The sequence below is a fragment of the Vulpes vulpes genome, chromosome 9 (assembly GCF_048418805.1).
Source record: "Vulpes vulpes isolate BD-2025 chromosome 9, VulVul3, whole genome shotgun sequence".
Taxonomy (NCBI): domain Eukaryota; kingdom Metazoa; phylum Chordata; class Mammalia; order Carnivora; family Canidae; genus Vulpes; species Vulpes vulpes.
In genome coordinates, this window is record NC_132788.1 from 82,161,853 (window position 1) to 82,187,678 (window position 25,826).

General features: G+C 39.7%; 1 protein-coding gene across 5 annotated transcripts in view; it reads right to left on the bottom strand.

Moving 5' to 3' along the window:
- PTPRG (protein tyrosine phosphatase receptor type G) overlaps positions 1 to 25,826 on the bottom strand; it is a 701,447-nt gene that overhangs the window by 266,748 nt on the left and 408,873 nt on the right. For all 5 annotated transcript variants that reach the window (XM_072720551.1, XM_072720550.1, XM_072720548.1 and 2 more), the window contains exon 4: positions 14,099 to 14,247. In XM_072720551.1, coding sequence (XP_072576652.1) covers positions 14,099 to 14,247 — 149 coding nt within the window. The remainder of the gene's footprint in view (positions 1 to 14,098; positions 14,248 to 25,826) is intronic.

Here is a 25,826-nt window from a genome sequence, read left to right on the forward strand (position 1 = left end):
CTACTGTGTGATACTCAATTAGGTTAAACAGAAGCCCAAAGTCACAGAGCTCATAAATAGCAGTAACAAGATTTGAACTCCCAGCAATCTGGCTCAAAGCCTCAGTGAAGCAGCATTTAATATCATGATGCAGACAGCTACTTACTGACAATGGACGACTTCCATCATCTACTAAGTGGGAATGATCCTATAAAATTAGGTAGTGCATAATGGCATTTCTAAAGAGTATAGTATGTATTTGCAAGAGAAACATGCCCTTTCTTCTTTGCTCATGTGTTGTTTGAATTATTTTATAAGGAACATAAACTACTTTGATAATCAAAAGACCATGAAACTATTTGCATGCAATTTGAGAAAAAATTATTTTTTATGTTCTCATATGCTGTCTTTGTACCTGCTTCTGCTTAGAAAAAATAAGGTCTTAGAAATGACATTAAATTACTCATTGTCCCGTTATTTTCTTCCCCAATCTTAAAGTTAAATCTGCTAATTGTGAAAAATTTGTAGAATGCACCAAGGTCCAAGCAAGAAAACTAGATTTTTATTTTTGAAGGAGTGAAGAATTTTTCAAAATATGGAAAATATTCATAATAGGTGAAGTGACTGAAGTAGGCTATGATTCACTTCAATACTAACTATACTTTTACCTTCCTCCTCCTGCCAAATATTAAAAAAAAAAAAACCCAGATCAAAATGGTAACAGAGATCATTCTGAGATCACATGAACATTGTACCTAATCTCAGACCACTAAAATCCTTAAAACTCAGTGTTAGGCTCTGAGATTTCATTCGCAATGACTCTCTTAACTCATTTTTCTTATCTTGAGAATAAGAGATACTGGTTACTAACTGCTGTTTTTATGGAAAGATGTTTCTAAGTCGTGATGATTAAATGATGCAGTTTACCGAGGTCTCTAAGTATACACAGTGGGTACCTTTTGAAGAACTACCTAACCTTATTTTCCTAGGAATTGTTTTGATAGAAAAACTATGGGGGAATATCTTTTACTTCTTGACACCTAAGGAAAGAGGTCCCCAGAGGGACTGAGGGAATGCGATTTTGAAAATCTCTTCTCAATTATGTGGCCAGGGTGCTATGCCCCAGCTGTAACCAGTTTCTTCATTAGAGTCAGCTTCTATAGGTCCTGATTCCACTCTGTGCACCAAAAGACTAAGGGGATTCCTTTTTCTATGAGAATCCCTTTGAAAATATCAAGACCCACTCTATCAGACTCTACCTGCACACCATGATTCATGCCAATCATCTGCTCTCCAGATGAGGCAGGCTCAAGTGCCATGATCAATCAATCCAGTGTGTCTTCAAGATCTGATGCTTCCTCTCCCCAGTCCGTACCCTCGTTCACATGGTATCTGGGGCCTCCTTCATCCCTGGTTAGTGTCGCATCCAACCCTCAGGGAAAACTTCCAATCCATCTTACTCCAAATGAGGAGTGGATCTGATGAGTTTTATTAATGCGTGCAACAGATACAAAAACTCTTATATTTTGCTCTTTCCCTTCTGTTCGCATTTGAAGAGGCAACAATATCTGAACTCAAATGGGGGAACTTGAGACATATTCGACATTGACTTGGCCTCAATCAGTCGAAGAGACGAGTCTACTGGAAAGAGGAGGACATTCCCCAGAGTCTACAGATCATCTATTATTTGATTCCAAATCCAGTTCCTGTGTGAATCATGGGATTCTAGTAAAACACTGGAACTTTGAGCACTGTGGAGAGGCATAGCATTCACGTGAAGAATATAGAGCATTTTATTTGAGCGTGGAAAAGCAGAATGAGTGTTTTTGTTTTGTTTTGTTTCCAGTTGGCAATAATAAGGAATGAGTGAAAATTACATAAATTCGATTTTAGAAAACTTTTAAAAATGCCTGCTTGATTTTAAAGTAACTTCTGGTTATGATTCATCCTGCTGGTCTCTTAGGTGTCATGAAGTCAAAGCACTTATTTGTTTTCTTCACTATGAAATTCCCAAATCCTAATCACAATGCCTGGTTCTCAGTGATTACAGAGTCAGGCACTGGCCTGGTGGGGTGAAGGTGGGGCAGAGGAATTTGGCGACTTCATAAACATTTATGTATAGGCACTAGAGAACCTTCTAGTGAATGAATCTGCAGAAGGAGCAAGGCAGCAAATAACTTTGTGGGCTCCTGCCTTATGAATGAAACTGATAATCTCAATCTAAAATTCCCAAAGGCATGCCTTTTAACTCTGCTACAGTAATTGGTCATGTACATATTAACAGCTCTCAAAAACCTGGACCTCATTGACTAATTGGAACAATCTGTCTTGATATGTAGATGTAATGGTTGTTAATATAAGAGCTACACTCTGGAAGAACAGGCCTTAAAAAGAACATTTTTGTGAGCTGCACGACTAACCCCTCAGCCTCACAGCATGAAGCAACAGGATGATTGTGTTTGTTTGGGAGTAACTCATTTATTTGGGTCTTTCACATCCTTAATAGGAGAGGTAGTTTTAGGGGAGGATTTGCTTCTTTAAACATCCTTTTTATGAATGAAGTACATGTTTTCCTTCTCAGGATTTAGAACCCCTTACACCCTTTAAAACCACTGAGACAAGAAGATGAAGATATAATAGGGCAATACTGGTTTCTTCATACATATCACTCACTGCTTACTCTTACGGGACTGCAGCCATCAGCAGTGAGATTCAGCAGCCAACAAGACAGACAGGTCCCCCTCCCCTCCAGAGCTGATGGGCAGTGTACACGGGTGGGGAGGGGGAGGCAAATTAATAAACAAGTAAACATATCGATAAGTAATTTCAAAAAGTGATGGGTGCCATGAACAAAACGAAGCTGGGAAATAGGAAACAAAAAGGGCTGAGTTAAGAGGAGAGAGAGTGGAATGTCACCATGGGTAGGACTTAGAAAGGAATGAGCCACACAAGAAGGGATAATCAGGGAAAGAACTTTCTAGACCCAGTGAAAACAAGGCATGGAGGTTGAGGGGTGGGAGGAGGAGGAGCCACATCTGGTAAGGCCTGGTAGAGCGAAGTAGACCTTTGGATTTATCCAACATATGACCTAAAAAGCACTGGAAGCATTTTCTTTCTTTCTTTCTTTCTTTCTTTCTTTCTTTCTTTCTTTCTTTCTCTTTCTTTCTTTCTTTCTTTCTTTCTTTCTTTCTTTCTTTCTTCTTTCTTTTTCTTTCTTTCTTTCTTTCTTTCTTTCTTTCTTTCTTTCTTTCTTTCTTTCTCTCTTTTCTTTCTTTCTTTCCTTCCTTTCTTTCTTTCAAGAATTTATTTATTTATTCATGTGAGACACACAGAGAGAGTGGCAGAGACACAGGCAGAGGGACAAGCAAGCTCCATGCAGGGAGCCTGATGAGGGACTCAATCCCAGGGTCCTGGGATTGAGCCAAAGGCAGAAGTTCAACCACTGAGCCACTCAGGTGCCCCTGAAAGATTTCTTTAAAACAAAGGAAAAACATAATGTGCTGCAAGTGTTTCAAAGAACACTCTGGTTACTAGATAAGGAGTGGATGGTGAGGGGCAAGAGAGAGCTCTCAGGAATCTATAGCAGCAAAGGCCAGCACAGTCATGGCTTGAACCAGGATGGAAATAGTAGCAAAGAAAAGAAACAGATGAATTGAAGATATGCTGCCTAATGTAAGTAGAGGATCCAGACACAATACTAACAGCTAACTCTTAGTCTGTGCCAGGAACTGCTTGAAGCACGTATACCTATTAATTCAAAGTAAGCCTTCCCAAAGGGGGTTTGTTTATTACTGTTGTGTTTCACCGTGTCACCATGGGATATTCTTCTGTTTCTTAAAAGATTTATTCATTTATTTTAGGGGGTAGGGGGGTGAGGGATAGAGAGAAAGAGAGAGGAGAGTTGTGGGAGAGGCAGAGGGAGAGAATCTTCAGACTCGCCACTAAGCACAGAGCCTGACGTGTGGCTGGATCCGAGGACCCATGATATCATGACCGGAGCCAAACCAAGAGCTGGACTCTCAACCAACTGCCAGGTAGTCGCTCCAACATTCTTCTGTAGTGTACAAGAGATAGTATGTAATCAAACCTGGTATATAATCCATATAACACAAATAAAATTTAAATATTACATCATCAATTTAAAAGAACTTTTTAAAAATTAAACAAAATGCTATAAAATATTAGAGACTTGTCACTTATCCATGATTTTTTATCCTAAAATTGCTTTCCTTTTTAAACTAGGAAATACAAACTTTATCACTAGAGATAAGCATATCTTGTCTCTCTTGATTAGCATATTCCTCCTTCAAAATAATCAGAATTCCATCTCTTCCTCTATATCCATCTCTAAGGCAGGCCACCATCACCTCTCTTGAAATATCATAATCACCTTCTGACTTCACTATCCACAGGTGTTTCCTGTGGTCATGTGCAGCCAAAAGGATCCTTCTAAAATGTAAGCCAGAAAATGTCCACTCTCTGCTGGGGACATTCCAAGGACTTTCTGTCTCATCTGGAGTAAAAGTCACAGAGCTGCCCATGGTCCACCGGGACTCTCATCACCAGGACCCCAAATATTTTGCTGACTGTATTTCTATTGCTCTGCCTTTTGCTTGCTCAAAGGTGCAGGGCAGGCTTCTGCCTCAGGTCCTTAGCACCCATTGAAATGAAATGCTAGGGCATTCCATGTCCTACACAGAGAAGGCTCTGTTAATCAACTGAATGAACACTGCTGATCATTTAGAAATGAAAGAAGAGAGTAATAACATAATTTAAACATTTTATATAGTATCAAGGCATGAAAAAGAGCTCCCCACTTAACTGTGTGAGGCAGGATTTCCTCCAAGTGGGAAATTCTCCTTATCATTAGCCTCTCAGAATAGTGAGAGAGAGAGAGAGAGAGAGAGAGAGAGGAAGAGGAGGAAAAAGAGATTCATGGTCAAATAAGTTTGGGAGATTCCTGGTTATATGAAAAGTAAACAAGTTTCTCTGTTGGAGTATTTCTTAATGATTTTACTATCTTAGCCCATGATCAACTTATAAGAGAAAGGCAGCGTTTCCTAAATGTATCTGACGACATATAATTTTGTGCACAGCATTTAGACCAACCAACAGAACCTGTACCAGGGGCTACTGCATATATGATTATGATGCTTCAGGCCACTTTTACCTTACCAATAAATAAATATGAATAAATAAAGTGATTAGAGAGAGAGACAGAGACAGAACTGGAGCAAATTTAGAGGCAGAAACAGGCTGAAAAATGTCAGGAGGTAATCAGATAAATTTTCTTACACTGTGGCCTTCCTTGATCAGGGAATGGTGAACACTGAGGCTTACAGTAAGAAGATTCTCTGAAACACTGAACTTTATAAATTAATGCAGTAAGGGTTTAAATAGGGAGATTCAGAAATCAAAGCTCTATCTATATAGTAAGAGCTGGGATTTAGGAGTCATTTTACTATTAACCCACATATCTTTCTTGTATTAACCTGAGTTTTAAAGCCCTGTCTTATAAGACATCCTCAAACATTCAAGAGATGAAATTTATATTTTTAAGTAAAATAAGACTTTTGGTGAATTTTCCCAGCTGGTCTCCATATATGGCAATAAATGTGGGATCCCTGGGTGGCGCAGCGGTTTGGCGCCTGCCTTTGGCCCAGGGCGCGATCCTGGAGACCCGGGATCAAATCCCACATCGGGCTCCCGGAGCATGGAGCCTGCTTCTCCCTCTGCCTGTGTCTCTGCCTCTCTTTCTCTCTCTCTGTGACTATCATAAATAAATAAAAATTTTAAAAAAATGTACCCAAAGCAATAACTGTGCTCAATACAGGGCCAGGCCATGAAACCAGGGAGGGAAGCTTCAGGAGTTTCCTCTCCCTTCTATTAAAGGGCCAGGTGGGGGAACTATGAAATTCTATGCTGGGGATTTAAAGGAAGAAAGAAAATAGACTTTCTTTCAATCTTGACTTCTTTCTATTCCTTATAAATCTTCCTCACTGTTCTTTCTGAGTGGCAGTGGCACTAAAGAACTTGCTAAAGGCTTTAGATTTAAGATGGCTTGAAACCTTACTGCTCAAATTTTGACAGGACAGGAAAAAAAAAGTGGGGGGGAGGCAGTGGGGGAGTGTTTCTCTGAGCCCTATGCCCACAAATCCTCCTGACCTGAACTTACAATACATCTGATCTGACCGCCTGAGGTCTCTACCTTCCATGCACAAAGGTCTCCCCGAGCCAGTTTTATTTGAGTTCCTCAGCTTAGAAATAGATTCTGAGAAGAACAGTGTTCAAAGCCCTGGGAACAAATGTTGTATAAATAAATAAATAAGGGGGAAATACTGAAAGCTTATAACGAAAAAACCTGCATCACATCTAGGTGAAGACTTTCAACAACTAGGTCAGAACGCAATACCAAGCTAAACCGTATATATTTTTTGGTGGGGAAAGAGAAAATGTGTAAATTACCACAAATTCAGCATAAAAATTTCTCCTAAAGAATTTGTTAGGCCTTTGGCTAGATTATCATCTAAATTCCCTGAGTGTGGTCTGGAGCCTGTTTCAAGTAGGGTATGCAGCACTGAGCATTTGAAAATTAGCCAGTCTGAAAAAAAAAAAAAAAGAAAATTGGCCAGTCTGAATCTAGATGTGCTGTTAATATAAAATACACATGGGATTGCAAAGATAGTACAAAAAACCGATGTCAAATAGCTCAATAATAATTGTTTAAAATTGATTACATGTTGAAATAGTAATATTTTGACATATTAGGGTAAAAATCATAGATTGTTAAAATAAATAGAAATTTAATTGATTTTATAACAATTATTTACCACAAATTGTATAAAATAAAATAAAATATTCAGATAAGTAAAATCATTTGTTTCTTTTTATCTCTTTTAATGTGGCTACCAAAAATTTTAAAAGTACAATGAATGGCTTACATTTTATTTCCTATCAGGCTGCTCTACATGGGTAATAATAAAAAGACAGAAGTGGCCAAATCTGACAAAATATGTAGTGTTTCCTATAGACATCTCTAGGCAAAGACCTGATAGCATTTCCAGTTCCTCTCACCTCTCCTGTCTCTAAGTTTTACTACTGGTTCAGGTACTCTGAACACAGGAAGTCCTTTGATTCTTTTTCCTTTCCTGTTATATAATAAATAGTGGTTAATATTCCAACAAAATTATTTCTACTACATCAGTGATTCTAAAAACAACCTAAAGCAATGACAAGAAAAATACGGAAGGGACTTTATCAAATAAAAACAATGCTAGTTGAGATTTTGTAGACCCCGAAGCCTAGATTCTGAAGTCCAAACAGTAAATTTCAGTCAAGCCACTTACCTTCTCAGAAGCTCAGCTGTCCCAAACTTAGGTCACTTATACACTTACCTCTCTCATAAGGTAAATGAGAAGATTAAATGGGGTAACATCTAGAATGTTCCCGACACAGACAATGCTTATAAACCACCACCAACAACAACCACCAGAACCACCTCCAACACCATCACCACCACCCATCAGCCTTCTTTTTCTTTGTCTGAGGGCTCCCCTGGGGTCATCAAGTTTCTAGACTGAAATTATCTCCATTTAACTGGGTTTCTGTCCACACAGTCATCTGCTTTTCTGGGATTCTCAGTACAATCCAACCAGGTATCTGCATACCACATGTCAGTGACAGACGATCCACTTCTTTTTTTTTTTTTTTTTAAAGATTTATTTGAGAGACAGAGCATGACTGGGAGGAGGGGCAGAGGGAGAAGTAAAGAGAGATTCCCAAGCTGACTCCACACACAGCATGGAGCCCCATGTGACCCGGAGGTCAGGACCTGAGCCCAAACCAAGAGTCAGGCATTTAACCAAATGTGCCACGTAGGTGCCCCTCCAATTTTCACAAGGAATATGGAATAGAAAAGAACAGGAGAAAGTTATATATCATTTCCAAAAGAGTGATGTTGCTAACATAAACTGAGGAGATAGTGGGACACTGGTTTTATACAAGTCTGAAAAAAAAAAACCTGAGGTAAATACAAGTAAACAGATTTCTTTCGTGGAGAAGAAGCCTTTAACACTGGCCAATATATAAAATACATCTTCAAGAAGGCATAGGAATAGAAGGGATTCCCGGGTGGCTCAGTGGTTTAGCACCTGCCTTTGGCCCGGGGCATTATCCTGGAATCCTGGGATCGGGTCCCACCCACATCAGGCTCCCTGCATGGAGCCTGCTTCTCCCTCTGCCTCTCTCTCTCTCTATCTCTCATGAATAAATAAATAAAATCTAAAAAAAAAAAAAAAAGAAAGAAATAGAAATTTATTTCTAGCAGAAAAAAAAAAGGAATCCATAGAGGAGTGCTAGCCAACCTAAACATGTTATTTGTGCTCTAGAAGATCACACTATGGAAGCCAGGGATTGAAATGGGGGCTCAAATTCGGTGGACGGGCCCACATCAGAGTTGTGTAGTAGCCTGTCATATTTGCATGAATGTAGAGAGTTGATACCATGGGAGGCCTCCATGGGTGCCACAAGTGCATGAGCTCACCTGGGAGAAGGAAAGCTGATGCAAGTCACCCAGAACATAAGGTAGGAGTCCAAGAGAAAGATACTTGTCTAACCAGAATGTAACAGAAACATTGGAAGAACCAAGATCAATTCACAAAATGAAAGGTGTTAACGCCAGCCTAACTCCAGGCAGGAAGATGGGAGCTGGGCAGACAGGAGGGAAGACAGCATCAAGTCAAAGTAACACACTCAAAGATGCGGATACTGATAACAATTGCCGGCCTACGCAGGCTGTTAAAGTGGGAAAGAATCACAGAGCAAGGTCAGCCTAAAACAAGTAAATTCTTGCCCTCTGAACAAAACTTAATGCTAAGAATGTAATACACCACCATCAGTTCCGGTACATACTGGGGACAAATAATTCAACACCTTCATGTCATGGTTGCAACTAACCCATTCTCTTAGGAACCTAAACCAGTGGAGCCATGCTACAAATTCAGTTTTTAAAACACAGGTCCAGGGGGATCCCTGGGTGGCTCAGCGGTCTAGCGCCTGCCTTTGGCCCAGGGCGCAGTCCTGGAGTCCCAGGATCCAGTCCCGCATCGGGCTCCTGGCATGGAGCCTGCTTCTCCCTCTGCCTGTGTCTCTGCCTCTCTTTCTCTCTCTATGTCTATCATGAATAAATAAATAAAAATCTTTAAAAAATAAATAAATAAAAATAAAACACAGGTCCATAAATTCTTTATCAGTGATTATGAAATCTCAGAAGCTTTCAAGACCAAAGGTATCTTGTTATTATTGTTATTTATGGGCAAAAACTAATTTGGTGGTAAAACGATGTGAAGAAATGTGAGGCTACTTTGAATACTGAGATCTCCCACTTATCGTGAATATTCATCTACATGTTGCAGGATTATTAATGCATTCAAGGAGTAGAGACCTCACTATGTGTCCTCAGTAATATGTATAGCATATGCATCACAATACCTTTCCAGAAAAATTCCTGAATTCTGAAATTTTGGGCCTCATAAGTTTCAGCTAACGGATTACAGACCTGTACCATATGGTAATGTGTACCTGGTGTATATTAGGAAAAATGCCTTTGCTTCTATTCACTTGCTAGGATGCTCTAAACAGAGCTGAAATGAACCAGCTGTGAGTTTCACTGGAAAGGGCACACACAATCAATTTGGATCATTTAAGCTTATTGAAGACTTCAACTCATAAAGTACCAATAAGTCTGAATCAACAACTCCTGCGATCTCTTATGGTAATAAACAAGATTTTAATTACCTTAGACAACAAATATGCAATGAGCCTCCACTTTAATGGAGCTATCAAAGGTTTTATCTGGAGATTTCTCTTTGCATTAACTCCAACTTCAGTTATTAGTGGAAACACTGCATGATTCAATCCTATTAGTGTTACATGAACCTTTGTTTAAGTTACCAATCACAGAAGAAGGAATGAGCAGGGACAGAGAGAAAACCTAGGGTAGACGCTGCCATAGACAACTGTGGTTGCAGAGGTAATACAAAGCTGAATGAAAAGCCATGGAAGAACTGGAACAGGACACATAACTGTTTCAATCACTGGAATGTTCTCAGCCTTTTCACTTTACGGATTCTTAACCATATCTCCAAAATCCTTTTTGCCATGTAAAGTAATATATATATTCATGAGTTTCAGGGATGAGAGAGTAAACATTTTTTTTTGGGGGGGGGGGCACTATCTTGTCTATCAAAATGCCAATGATCTCTTTCTACTCCTTCAACTTACCAAGATCTCCTGCTTCAGGGCCTTAGCATGACCCTGTTCTATTGGCAGGCTCCAACTCATCTCTTTCCCCTTAATAAATATCACTTAATAAATATAGCTTCATAAATTATCTGTCTGGAGGTCTTCTATATCTCATGACAAAATATCCCTCTTCTTCAGAGACGGTATCACAACTGATACAACACGGCTCTATTTATGTGACTGTTTGCTTAATTTCTGTGTCATTACCAGAGAGTAAATACCTTAAGGGTAGGGACACTGTCTTTCTGGGTCACCTTTATAACCCAGTGCCTACATGACAGGAGGAACTCAAGAAAAATTTGCTGCTAGGCAAGGAACAAAAAGCTGCATAAAATAGAAAGTGAGAGTATCTGAGCATCTAAATTGTGTCTAAACTCCTAGGTGTGGCACTGTAATCTGCTTCTGACTGTGTCTCCTAACTTAAACTGAGCTGTAATGAAAGCTGGCTATTGAAGGGCATTTATTTTGTTTTTATAAGGCCATTTATTTTTCTATTAGACAGGATGTTTTTAAGTGTAGGAACTCCAAAAACAAGCCCAGGATTCCAGACAGGAAAATGTGGGGAGGTCCGATCTCTGGATGTGTACAAAGTTGTAGGTGACATCAAGGAATTCCCGGGGAGCAGAAAAACCTACAAAGTTGGTTTTGTTGCAACTGACCCTCAGAGAGCAGGTTCAGATTCTTGCGGGGCATATGCTTACAGAGCAGCCTGCAGAGCTGAATTCAATACCCGAGGTTATGACAAAACCTCAAATGGAACCTAAAGGAATCAAGCCCAGCATTGCTCTTACCCATCAAGTGAGGTTCATTTCCTCTCTAAAACCCACAAGAACATAGAACAACCTCTCAAGCAGTGAGTCCTCAGGATGAAACAGACTTAGAATGATGCCACACAGGTAAAGAAAGGCTCGATTCCAACTAAACATACCACTTTCTCTGCTCTGGAATCTCATAACAGTGACATTTGGGGCAGATAATTTGTCTGGGGGCTGCCCTATGAATTGAATGTTTAACAGCATCCCTGGCATCTCTGATCACTGGATTCTAGTAGCATATCACTGAGCCTAATGGTAACAGATGACAATGTCCCCAGACAATGCATAATGTTCCCATGGGTGGGGAACACGGTTTGTAGTTGAGAACCAGTGCTACATTCTACCGATCCCAGGGCAATCTTCAACCATGACTCTTCTCCAACTCTGTATATGAGACAAATAATGTCACCAGTGCTGATAAATGACCCCATGATAAATTACAATTTCTTACTTTCATATTTTTAAAGATTTATTTTTTATAGAGAGAGCTCAGCAAGGAAACTGACCTGGGGCTGGATCCCATGACCCTGAGATCACAACCTAGGCCAAAATCAAGGATGGTGGCCTCGACCAACTGAGCTATCCAGGCGCCCCTTCTTACTTTCATTTAAATTTCTTAGAAAACAACCTGTTATATGGAATGAAATAAACCAAGTCTGAGATGTTCAAAGTGTAAGAACATCGGGGAGAGTTCATGTTGATAAAGAGCTCAAACAAAGCAATTTAACATAAAATATTACAGACATGTTTGGGGCAAAAGTGAGCAACTTTCCTTGCATATTTTAAAGTTAAATCTAATCCCATTACCTTTGATCTCTGAAATTCAAGTTCCTCCAAATATATCCACTAAGTAATTTAACATGTTTATCACATTAAAAAAAAAAAAACAAGCTACAAACCAGATGGGCCTCGATGAGGAACCCAATTAATACAGGCAGCCTTACCATCTGACATTACTTAAAAGAAATGAATTCAAACAACTTGGTTGAACAATAATTCTGTGCATTGTAGCTGCCATTTCTAATTAGCTTCTGAATTTCAGGGCACTCTCTGAGTAAAAGAAAACTGAAATATTCATTTAAAGTAGGGATTTTTAAAAAAGAACATGCATCTAGTCTATGCATTTTTCCAAATATGAATGGAATACAAGGAGACAGGCCATCTCCACATTAAGGGATGTAATTAAGAATGAGGCAAAAGTTCCACATTCCCATCTCTAGAGCTCTTCTTTACCAAGGTAGCTGCCAAAATAAGTTTTCAGTCTTTCAAAGCACAGGTCTTTTGTCTGAACAACACTAGCGGAACAAATGGCAGTGCAATTCTAAGATAAAGAGGCTTTCAAGAAAAACTAGCTGGACACAAGACGATCCCTTCAACTCACACTGCGAATGGGAACCAGTCAGCAAGAACAGAAGGGAAACCCCAAACTTCTAAAAGGACAATACAATTTTGCTTCTAGGAATCACATTTTACAAGTACAAATAAAGCCAAGATCTCTAAGAAATGACTCATTCAGTATAAAAGAAGGAAGAGAGCCCATTAAAAAGAAACCCTACTCAGGAGACCTTGAACTAGTATGATTAGTAGAGAGAGATCCACAGATAGAAAAATCTTAATTCTGAGAATCTGTCAGCTGAACAAGAGAAAAATATGAAGTATTTTCTCAGAAGAGTTATCTCTGATTTCTCTAGCAATCACAAATAAGAAACAAATTTATATATGAATAGAAGCATCTGTAAACAAAGAAAGACTACTAATTTTCTCATCTTATAGGGATTCTTCACTTCTGGTTCAAGGATGCCCTAAAGGTTCCATAAATGGGCTGGAGTGCAAATCAGTGTGTACACCCGTGTACTTTCCCTTTACGGAGGTGGGTCTCGAGGATTCATCAGACTATGAAGGTATGTCAGGACTTAAGAGAAGTTATAAAATTTTAAGAGCTGTCTGTCATTCCATATTTAAGCCCAATCAGAGGCTTGAATGCATGCCCATGCAGTTCTTCCTCAAAGTTGTAAAGTTTAGGGATCCCTGGGTGGCGCAGCGGTTTGGCGCCTGCCTTTGGCCCAGGGCACAATCCTGGAGACCCGGGATCGAATCCCACGTCGGGCTCCCGGTGCATGGAGCCTGCTTCTCCCTCTGCCTGTGTCTCTGCCTCTCTCTCTCTCTCTCTGTGACTATCATAAATAAATAAAAATTAAAAAAAAAAAGTTGTAAAGTTTACCACACAGAGAACCAAACAATCAACAAACCTGTGTGCCCCAACAAAAGAATATCCTTATCCTGATCATGATGAGAGGTAAAAATAAGGTTAGCAATGCAAGGGGTGTATTGCCCCCAGCTAACATTAATGAAGGAGTTTGGACACTTGCTCTCTCCCCCACCCTCACCAAAAAGATACAAACCATCAACTGTACCCACGTCTTTCTTCTGTCTAGCAGCATGGATCTATGAGAAAATTGACACAGGAAAAGCAAAATGTCACCATTGATCCCAGCAATGTTAACTGAGAGTCATACCACCAGTGGCCATTGCCTCTTTCTCGACAGCTGGCCGGGCAAACAAACCTTGCAACAGCTTCCCCTCTGAGAGAAGGTTCTGAGATGCCTCTTCATTTATCAACTAGCTTTTCTCTTTTCTAAAGGGTGAAAACAGTCATCTGAGTTTCATACAGAATTTCACCTTTAGAAAGTAGGACTTCTGATATAGACAGAGTAAAGAAATTGTGTCACATGAAAGAAATGGCTGAAAATCCTTGGTCAAGGGTGAGTCTTACTGAAACCATGATGATGCTCATGACTTCCCCATGCTTCTCCAGTTAAACAAAGCTGAGAAGCTTGAGGAGGAACGTATACCTGTCAGGCTGTGTATAAAAGATTTCCAGAGACAAAGGTATGGATGGTACAAATTTGATTTTTGCAAAATCACTGGCAGTAAAGACGAAGCATCTCATGAATGTGAAGACACAAAGCAGGGCTACACTAGACATCTCGCCTTGTTCTCACCTCCACAGGAAAGCGCCTCCCATTGATGCTGTGTTCAGAGCCTGCAGAGCCATTGCTGTGGCCCCAGTGAAATTCCACCTTCTCGGCTTTGAATCTGCCAGGCAGGCCAGCACCGCTGACAAAATAGTCGTCCTTTAGAAGTATGGCAACTGTATAAAATGGAAGGGAAGGGGAACAAAGTGAGTTTCAAAACAAAAACTTGAATGACTTCTTCCTTTGCTTCAAATAAAGTTCATGATTACATGATGTGAATTATTTCCTCACGTTCCTATTTAAAAAACAAGTCAAAAACACCAGTTTGAATAAATTAGCACAATCTAGCTACAAAATATTCTCAAGCACCAGTTCACTCTAAATCACGAAAATTCCCAGGGAATGATCTCAGAATTTATCCATTTCACAGATGGGGCGGAAAAAAAAAAAAAAAAGAATGGAGAAAGTAACAGAGTAAGATGCTCTGAATCAGGGTCCCCTAAGTCTGCTTGATGACCAAGAGTATCTCGAGAGGGAAATTTTTCTTTTTGTAAGCACCGACTCCTGGGACTACCCCAAGGTTCAAGGTCTGGAATGCCAGATATGAGGCAAGTTTCTTTGATTAGAAAGCTTAGGCAATGGGGAGCCCAGGTGGCTCAGCAGTTTAGCACCGCCTTCAGCCCAGGGCCTGATCCTAGAGACAGGGGATCAAGTCCCACATCGGGCTCCCCTGCATGGAGCCTGCTTCTCCCTCTGCCTGTGTCTCTGCCTCTCTCTCTCTCTCTCTCTCTGTCTCTCATTAATAAATAAAAATAAAATAAAAATCTTTAAAAAAAAAAGGAAAAAAGAAAGCTTAGGCAAAGATGCCAGGAAATGAAATTTGCAGTTTCTTCCAATTCTAGGGCAAGATCAGTGGGCATACAGCCAGGTAGGGGTTGCATTCATAGTATCTGAAAATGATGCCCGGGAAAATTTTATTCATTAAGCCACTCAAATAATTGCAGATAACTAGATTTAATTTAATGCTCCATGTTTAGGAAAATTTTACTTAGCACATCCAAAAGAACCCCTAATAATTCCATAATGTAGAGAATCTTAGTCAATTTCCTAACTTTTTTTTTAAAGACTTTTTTTTTAAAGATTTTATTTATTTATTCATGAAAGACAGAGAGAGAGAGAGAGAGAGAGGGAGAAAGAAAGAGAGAGAGTGGCAGAGACATAGGCAGAGGTAGAAGCAGGCTCCCTGTAGGGAGCCCGACATGGGACTCGATCCTGGTTCCCCAGGATCACCCCCTGGGCTGAAGGCAGCACTAAATCACTGAGCCACCCAGACTACCCTAAACCCTAACTTTCAAAAACTTATTCCTCTTCCTTTAAACATGGGAAAGAGAAATTGAGAAAAAATAAGTCGGATTGATACAAGCATAGCAATTACTTTCCCAAAAGGAATACAGTATCCAAATGCATAACAAAGAGATTTTATTTTATAAGTGATATATTCCCTTTTTTTGTTTGTTTGTTTTCTAAGGTGAATTCATGCATCTATTCAACAAACACTTATTGGCTGCTAAATATGGGTAAGATGTCAACCAATATACTTCATGGTTTGTGATCACCAGCCAAATCTGTGTAAACTACAGAAAAGCTCTTGTATCATAACTGTTTCTTCTTCCTAAAGAGATCCCAGTTCAAGCTTTAGAGAGAAATCCTGCATGAAAATTAGGTCTCCCTAAAAGATAGGGACTAGGCTAATGACCCATCTCTAAAATAGTGCAATTAGTTTCAGTACTGCTCTCTATAAAAAAAAGTATTAAAAGCAAGTAAAGGAATCCCCCGCTTGTATAAATCCCTTTTTATTGCATTCAAAAGACGATTTTCTCCAATTTCTGAAAAATATACAGTGAAGGTGCAATTAGTGGGACAGCAAATTAAGAAATGAAACGAAGTCAAAGCAAGTGTTTCTTGTGCTGATTAAACATGACACGGTGCTGTTTCACCTTTGCTGTGTGCTAGGCATGTTTTACCAGGGGTTGGCAAACATTCTCTGTGATGGGCAAGATAGTAAATATTTAAGTCTCTGTGGGTTGTAGGATCCCTGTTACAACAACCCAACCTAGTCTTTGTGGCACAGAGACAGCCCCACACAATACGTAAATGAATGTTCCAATAGAACTTGACCGAAACAGAAATAAGGATATAATTGTCAGATGTCACGGAATCTTATTCCCTCTTTGATTTTTTTTTAAACCATTAAGAACACAGAAACAAGCAGGGGTTGTCATTTGTGATCCCTAAAATACAGTAGGATACTTTATAAAATGAAATCTATTAAACCAGTCATATGCCCTTAGTTCTAAAGCCAAAATACCTATGGATTAGCTCAGTAGTGTCTCAAATACTGTTGAGTACTCTCATCCTGTTATAAATTCTATACCTAACATTTTGCATCCAAAGGATGAAGGCAAAGCATTTTGAGTGCATCTGTTACAATACACCCAGGGACTCAGCAGTATCTTATAAATATTTGATTTTACCTAAATCATTTATGTCTCTGTCAGGGGTCATTTTACTTGTTTTATATGAATAATTAAAAGCATAATTAGGGAACTGTACAATCTGAAACATTAATCTCATTTTTCATTTTACTGTATTCCTCACTAGAGCACACAGCATGCTATGTGTACCTGCTCCCCCTTCTGAATGTGGCTTATATTTTTGTTTACCTATAAAATTGGGAAGTGAGAACTTCCCGAGCTATCATGTAACCATATTCTGATGACCCCTGATGACACAGAGCTCTGTGAAAAGAGCATAAAGGCACTTCCTACAGAACACAGAATATAGTAAGAGCCAAGAGCTCAGAAGATGGACACAGCTGGACTGGAGTCCAGTTCTGCTACCTCAGAGCAGTGTCACCTTGGGCAGGTTACCTCACTTCTTGCTATCTCAGTCTCCATTGCTGTTCACATGCCACTAACAGGGTCTAAATGGCAAGACTCTTTTGATGCCTGAAGGAAATAATGCACGGAAACCCCTTAACGAAGCAGTGCCAGAAACCCAGCAAGCACACATCCAAAGGAGGAGACTCGTGTCAGACTCATCTGTGGAGATACGGATGGAGCGGACGTCCAGTACAGAGGGGTGCCCACACAGGTATGACTCCTTTTTCAGATAGAGTGCCATTTTTAAAAGAAATTTTATTTACGTATTTGAGAGAGAGAGAGAGCACAAGCAGGGAGGAGGGGAGGCAGAGGGACAAGCAGACTCGCTGCTGAGCAGGGAGCCTGACACGGAACTCGATCCCAGGACCCTGAGATCATGACAGGAGCTGAAGGCAGACGCTTAACCGACTGAGCCACCCAGGCACCCCTCAAATTCCATTCTAAAGCATATTGACTTCTGCACAAAAGAGAGTGTCCTAGGACAGGGAAAACAGCAAGAATAGATGCGGCCCAAATACGTGAGAGAGATTGTTAAGTGCTGAGTAGATGCTCTGAATTCATTACAACACAGAGTAAAAAGGCATTTCCTTTTCTTGATCCTTTCTATGCTTTGGTCACATCAAGGAAAATTAAAAATCTCAATTGGGTGCTGATTTGCTCTCCAACACTTCCCTGATAGTCATTCATTTCCCCCCTGGCCCAAGAGTATTATGCTGAATAAAATAGCATCAGTAATTTTGATTTATTTTCATAGATCACAGACATACATGCTTATATTAGTCTATGTCAAATAGCACGGGTCTTTCCATTAAGGTGTTGGTAAAAAGTTTTCCTTTATAATCAATTCATTTAATTAAAATAAAGAGAGCCAGCTGAAAAATAAACAGTAAGCACATAATACTACAATAATAATAAAGAAAGCCACCATCCTGGGTGGCTCAGTCAGTTGAGCATTCCACTCTTGATCTCAGCTCAGGTCGTGATCTCAGGGTTGTGAGTTGAAGCCCCGTGTTAGGCTCCATTCTAGGAGTACTGAATCTTAATTTAAATGTTAAAATAATATAAGTAAATTGAATCTGGATTAGGTGTCAATTAGGAAGGTAGCAAGTAACAGCTAAAGAATGGAGATGGGGATCCCTAGGTGGCTCAGCAGTTTGGCACCTGCCTTTGGCCCCGGGGCGTGATCCTGGGGTCCTGGGATCGAGTCCCACATTGCGCTCCCTGTGTGGAGCCTGCTTCTCCTTCTGCCTGTGTCTCTGCCCCTCTCATTCTCTCTCTCTCTCTTTCTGTCTCTCATGAATAAATAAATAAATAAAATATTTGTTAAAAGATTAAAAAAAAAAAAAAGAATGGAGATGGGAGGGGTAAGCAGAAAAGGTACATGGGAGTGGACTTTCCAGAACAAAGCTCTCTGGCTGTGAACTGCTACTGTGGACTGGGATGGAATCACAGCCTAATGAGGGAGGGAATGGAGGGAGCTGAGGCTTCACATTTGGAGTTTCTTAAGTGAGGGTTCATAGTCCATGACAGTAGCTACCCATGGGCTTCAGGGTCTAAACCCTGCTGAGACAGGAAGCAATACTCTGAGCTTGGATGCATATATGGAGTCAGACTCTGAAGCCAGTTGAGTATGAATTTGAATACTACCATCTGTCATACTCCAATTGTGGGAAAGGCATTCTACTTCTTCGTACCCCAGTTCCCATTCTGTAAAATTGGAATAAAGCAATAGTAGCTTCACAGGTTTGCTAGGAGGTTACAAGAATGACAAATGAAGAATGTTTAGAACAGTAATTGCCATATGACATTAGAGCATAAAGAGGACATTGTATAAGTGTGTAAGTGTTGTTTATAAAGGTTATTATCCTAGGGAGAGAAGCCTCAGTTTTAATAGACTCCCCTTGTGTGTCTGAGGCTCCCCAAACTGTAACACTACTCTAGGCTGTGCACAGGGGGAGGGGAAAAGGATAAGGCATTAGTTTTCTCCCAAGCTCACAGGGATAACTGAGTAACTGGCATTCACAGCACTGTTTGCAGGACATCCACCCACTGTTTATAAATTAAACTCAACATATCTATATGATGCTGGGCTAAAGCAAATGTTCACACCAAAATCTGAGTAAATAGCAGTAGGTGCCAAAAGTTAAACAAAAATGGATGGAAGGGAAACTAGATGCTTGCTATCTAAACTCCCCAACCAATTTTTAAAACTATGAAATGAGAAAAGATTACTATAATTGGATCTTAATGGAGACCACCTGCCCAGACCACCCACAATACAGGTGTCCATTAGGGGATGCTTTGGGTCCTTGGTAAAAGGGAAATGTTCTGCTCTGCAAGTCAAGAAGCAGGAGGTCTAGCACTAGCATTTATTTCTTCAAATATTTACCAACTTATTACTGGGGAAGAAAGGGTTAGTAAATCAGGCACGGCTCTTTTCTTCATAGGGGGAAGAGAGGTCCTGACAACTAAATTAATAGCAGAAGCAACCAAGCAAGTGGGACAAGTAGTGTCCAACCCCAGACAGGAGAAGGGGAGTGGATATCTTGAAGGACTGATCAAATTACATGAGCTTAGAGTTAAACAGAGCAATCTTGAGAAGAGTTCACAAAAGGGAACCACTTCCAGGAAAAAGAAGCTCATGCAAAGGCCCTGTGGTAGTGAGAGTAAGTAAAAGGAACCCAAGGTGTTTGGTGTCCAGACAGCAGGGGGTGACACAGAAGCTAGGGAATGAGGCAGAGACAGTGATCAGTCTGTCTTGATCCTCAGGAGACATGGATAGTCCTTGACATGGCTAAGAGAAAGAATAAGAAAGAAAGAGGGTGAGACAGAAAGACAGACATGATTAGATTTGGGAAATAAAATTATTCTGATTACTAAGTGAAGAAGGCCTGGGAATAAAGCAACATTAGTTGGCAGGAACAAAAGTTGGGAGGTTACTGCAGTCATTTGTCAAAGAAAGACTGGACGTGTTATGTTGGAACGGCCTGAGAAATCCAAAAGCTGTCAAGCCATGCAATCCTGAGTCTCAGTTAACTGACTGCTACAATGAGCAAGATGAACAAAGTGGATAAGCTGACCCTTTAATCATACAAGATATGACAGATGTCAATCTAGCAGAGAGCCCTGTGCCCTAAAAATGAAAGACAGGCTTCAAAAATTACCCCCCAAAATCCAAATTTTACTAAAGTCTACTTGTATAAAATAGTACTGGTTTCCCCATTATGTCATTGGTGATGTAACTGGTATGTAATTGGCTTCCATCTACCCATAAAATAGTTTCTGCCACCATGGCACAAGGGCTGGGGCTGTGGGATTCAGACAAAAGAAATGGAACTAAGCAGACATGAAACAAAGCTTGTAATTTACCTAGCTAAGGACAGACCCAGGGAAATAGCTCTGACTTGAATTCCAGAGTTCAGGCAAGATTGAATAATAACAGGATGAAAGAACTTAAGAATTTGGACCTCTGAAATAGGAAAACATGTATTTATGTTATTTATTTAAGTTTTAATTTTAATTCCAGTTAGTTAACATACAGCATTATATTAGTTTCAGGTATACAATATAATTATTCAGCAATTCCATATAATAATCAGTGATCATTGTAAGTGTACTCTTAATCCCCATCACCTATTTCACCCATCCCCCCACAACCTTTCCCTCTGGTAACCAGCACATTCTTCTCTATAGTTAAGAGTGTATTTCTTCATTTGTCTCTTTCTTTGTTCATTTGTTTTGTTTCTTAAACTCTACCATGAATGAGATCATATGGTATTTGTCTTTCTCTGACTTATTTTATTTGGTATTATATTCTCTAGCTCCAACTAGGTTATTGCAAATGACAAGATTTCATTCTTTTTTATGGCTGAGTAATATTCCATTGTATATATACCACGTCTTCTTTATCTGTTCATCTATCAATGGATATTTGGACTGCCTCCATACTTTGGCTATTGTTAAATTAATAAAAGTGGATAGATTACAACTATTTCCTGAATCCATTGATGCCAGGCACTGTGGGCATAGGCAGATAAACAGGAAAAAATGTAGGCAAAGAAAAAAACACACAGTGAACAAATATAAAGTGGGAAAAGAGAAGTAAATACGTGATGACAAATGCCTTTACTATTTGTCCTTAGTGTGGGCGGAGAGAAAAACTCATGAAACACCAAAAAGCCCTCCAAATAGTTAAAATTCATAGGACCCCATGGCTTATTAACATACATCAGAAGCACCGTCTAAGTCTTAAATTCTGATCATTTAGCTAGAAGCTAATGCTAGGAACAGCAAGATTATCTTGAAATGTTCTTGATGAATGCATTATCTTTTCATTCTACAAAAATGAAAGAAAGGGAAATAACTTAAGATGAAATCAAATGAGAACTGGCACAATAGACAGTTATGGCTCCTCAGGAAGAAAAAGAGAGATGCTATCTGTCTTGTAAAGATATTTTAGACAACTTTCGAGAAGTGGACTACGTACAACTAACTTGCTCTATTGATTATGCTGGATTGGATATATAGCACTCTCAGGGGGTTAAGACAGATATGAACATTAAAACTGTTTTATGGGAAAGTTACTGTCTGTATGTAATAGGCTGCTTTAAATATTAACTTTCTATATTCATATTTTAATATCCAAAAGACAGTCTATTTTACAGATAAGTGACCTGTAAATTTCCATCACAAAAAATAAATACTCACTACTGAATTTATTTTCTGGAAGAACAAAATTCAAAAGAAGACTTTTGGAGAAAAAAAAAAACCCACATATTTGGTTAAAAATTAATGGTGAAGGAGGAAAAAAGTTTTTTCTTCAACAAGGTATCTAAGATAAATGTAAAATGAACAACTGCAGCAAAGAAGGACATGTGGCTAATGTGGGGCTTTTGTTTAATTACGTTTTAAATTTTTCTGGTAATTACAGATTCATACGTATTTGTAAGAGATAATACCATGGTCCTGTGTTCCCTTTGCCCAGTTCCCCAAGAGGGTAACATCTGGCAATGTTCAATGGCCATAGTTCAATGATATGAGTGTTCTTCATTTAAAAAAAAAAATGTTTTCTGGAATGCCAACAGTTTACTCAGAAGCAAATGATACATTTTAATAAAAAAAAAAGACCAGTGAGAAGCATTGTTTTTCTACTATTATATTGGCAAATACACAGAAGACCAACTTAAAAAAATGGATTTACTTCCAACTATGGGTTCTTACACCCACGAATATACACCCATAATACTTATCAAGGCTTTTAAAAAAGTACTTGAGAAGGGTGCAATAGGGGTCAGGAATTCGGTATTTTGAAAAGGCTCTTCAAGGAGTTTCGATGTTTCCCTCCAGCTGACTCTCTGATTATAGGTCGACTGAGGAACTTCAGTTTTTCTGGGCCATGGCTCTAGGGTGTGGGGAGCTTTTCTTGTAGATTGACTAGTAGTAGTGAAGAACATGGCCTCTGATTTTTGAGAGTTGGTTGTGGGTCCTTTTTCCCCAATGAAGAATTTCATTCTTTCTCTGCCTCTTCTTTGAATCTTGGCTTCTTCTGTGGGCCTTTACGTGGGATATTGGGCTGTGCAGCTTTTAAGGTTGCCAAACCTGAGAAGCCCTTTGTCTTCGCACGAGCTATGTTGGGACCAGGACTGAACTTTGGAGACCACTGTGGCATGTTTTTGCATCTGTATGTTCTCTTTCCTGGCCCATCCCCCCTAGTACCACCAAAAGGGATTTCTTCTTTGGACATTTGTAGCACTTGGTGCTTTTCCCCTGCCACTTCCATCTCATACTCTGAGGTCTCCTCCTTCATCAATCCAGATTTCTTCACTGGAACACCACTAGCTCATCTTTAGTTAATGCTGATAATATGTATGTTTTCCTAAACTAATGTTATCCAGGATACCTATCGATACTATTCATAATGAATATTATCAATCCTCACCCTTAATTTATTTATTTATTTTTTTTTTTAGATTTTTTTTTTTTTTAATTTTTATTTATTTATGATAGTCACAGAGAGAGAGAGAGAGAGAGAGAGGCAGAGACACAGGTAGAGGGAGAAGCAGGCTCCATGCACCGGGAGCCCGACGTGGGATTCGATCCCGGGTCTCCAGGATCGCGCCCTGGGCGAAAGGCAGGCGCCAAACCGCTGCGCCACCCAGGGATCCCCTCACCCTTAATTTAGACACAGCCCCCTGCACTATATGTATACTGTTGTTCAGTTGAATTGATATGATCCATGCAAAATACACAAAGCAACTGAATCTTCATTTCTCCAAAATACTGGAAAATTTACGAACTCCTTTGGCATTTTAAGAACTACAGAATGACACAACTTCCTAAGTTTGTGCTTATTAAGAAAAAAAAAAAAGACAAAGGAAACAAGGAAAAACAGCACAGGGTGACTTCTCCACCCAGGTTTCTAAATGACCATAAACTGAAACTTAAGAGAATGAAAACTCAAATCCATGTTCTTGTTTAAAATTGCATATATGTGATTGTCACACTTTTGTAAACAGTCCTATAGAATCATCTTAAACTATCTGAGATATAATTTAGGATGCTGTCACTAATTTTACAGTAGTAAGTACAGTTTGAGAAGTAATGGGGATATATTTCTGTTTCTCAGAAAGGTACGCTTCTGAAATTTCTGAGACACATGTGCTCATATTTGGATGGCTGTGCTCTAAAACCAGGCGCACACACTCACAGATACGCAACAAGTTGTGGATCACTCCAGGAAGTCAGTGCAGTGACAGAGATTGATAATCGGCTTCTGGAAGACCAAGGTCATGAATCAACTTACATTGAGTGAACCCCACACTCATCTAAAACCTGTCATTGGAGATACCATGCTGAAAGCTGTCACTGAAACGTGTTATCTTTGCAGAAGGCTGTCAAGCGTTGCAAGTCAAGTAGAAAACTGCATCAGAGAGCCCAACGAATTGCCTTTGGCAAGCTTCTGGCACATGGCACTGAGGTGGCACTCAACTCCAAAATCTGATTACACCCAGTATGGGCAATGCTCCTGTCTACCACATACAGATTGTCAGAGGAGTTAATATTCTCATCACGGTTCTCCAAAGCATTGGAAATAAAACCAGGACCACTGGTAAAGAAATTCTGAATTTTAACAATAAATATACAATCTAAATTGAGGGACAGAGGTAGGAGTGAAATAGTGTGTACAGACTACTGTATCAGTCACACATTTTTCTAAGCTACCCTAATGGATGACTCAAAGTACAGGAGAGGTTCTACGAGGCAAGAAGAACTGATTACAAGAATATGATGAAGAACCAAAGCCAGGAATCACCAAGCTGAGTGAGAAGCAATTCCATGAATAAACCAGGCCAACCAAAATCAATCAGCCATGAATAATCTCAGACAAATGCTTATTTAGAGAAAGAAAATGAAACTCTGGGGCACCTGAGTGGTGCAGTTGGTTGAGCACTTACTCTTGATATCCTCTTGGGGCTTAATCTTGGAGCTAGCCTCATGTCTGGCTCAACACTTAAAGTGGAGTCTACTTGGGTCTTTCTCTCCCCCTCCTTTTGCCCTCCACCATTTTCCAAGTTCTGTCTCTCTTTCAAAAATAAATTTTTTTTAAATTTTTTTTTTTTTTATGATAGTCACAGAGAGAGAGAGAGAGAGAGGCAGAGACACAGGCAGAGGGAGAAGCAGGCTCCATGCACCGGGAGCCCGATGTGGGATTCGATCCCGGGTCTCCAGGATCACGCCCTGGGCCAAAGGCAGGCGCCAAACCACTGCGCCACCCAGGGATCCCCTCTCTTTCAAAAATAAATTTAAAAAAATAAAAAAAAAAAGAAAGAAAAGGCAACACTATGATCTACAATAAAAATGAAACCAAAGGACTGATAGTGAAGTCATTTTAGCCCAGTGTGGGGGCTATGGCCAGGAAAGGCTCTTGAAAGGGATTACTAAGAGTGGTTTGTAGTGACATCCTTGGTTACAAAGGAATCATTTCAAAAGAGAGAGAGAGAGAGAGAGAGAGAGAGAAAGAGAACACGAAAGCAAGCTTGTTTTAATGGGTTGTAATTATAAGAGTTAAAAAATAAGGTATTAAAAATATATTTAGTACCAATAAAAATCCATGTAGGACTACGCAGATATATAACACACACGTGTTTATTTTCAAATCAGACAATGGGGCACAGCAAGGCACTCTCTAATTCCATGGACCATCTGAAACTGATAATTACACAGTATTGATTAAGAAGAGAGGCAGCCCTTGGTATTAGCAATGGTGAAAATACACTATTCTGTATTCATAAATTTCAAATGACAAGTGACAGTGATAGTGGTAAAAAGAAGTAGGAGAATCAAGTTGCTGGCCTGATATACTAAAGGATGAGAAAGCGTTCCTCTATGCTCATATATAATAGGAAATATTAAAGCAAAAACTCGGGATCCCTGGGTGGTGCAGCGGTTTAGTGCCTGCCTTTGGCCCAGCGTGCGATCCTGGAGACCCGGGATCGAATCCCACGTCGGGCTCCCGGTGCATGGAGCCTACTTCTCCCTCTGCCTGTGTCTCTGCCTCTCTCTCTCTCTCTCTCTCTGTGTGACTATCATAAATAAATAAAAAAATTAAAAAAAATAAAGCAAAAACTCAAGGAAGGTAAGAATTTTACTAGCATTTGTCCATTTGGCACAGAGCTGTCCAATAGGACTTTTTGTAATGATAGAATGCACTCTATTTGTGCTGTCTCCACATATGTTGGCCATATGTGGCTACTAATCATTTGAAATGCAGCTAATACAATATTACCTATGATCTACAAATTCAATGCAATCCC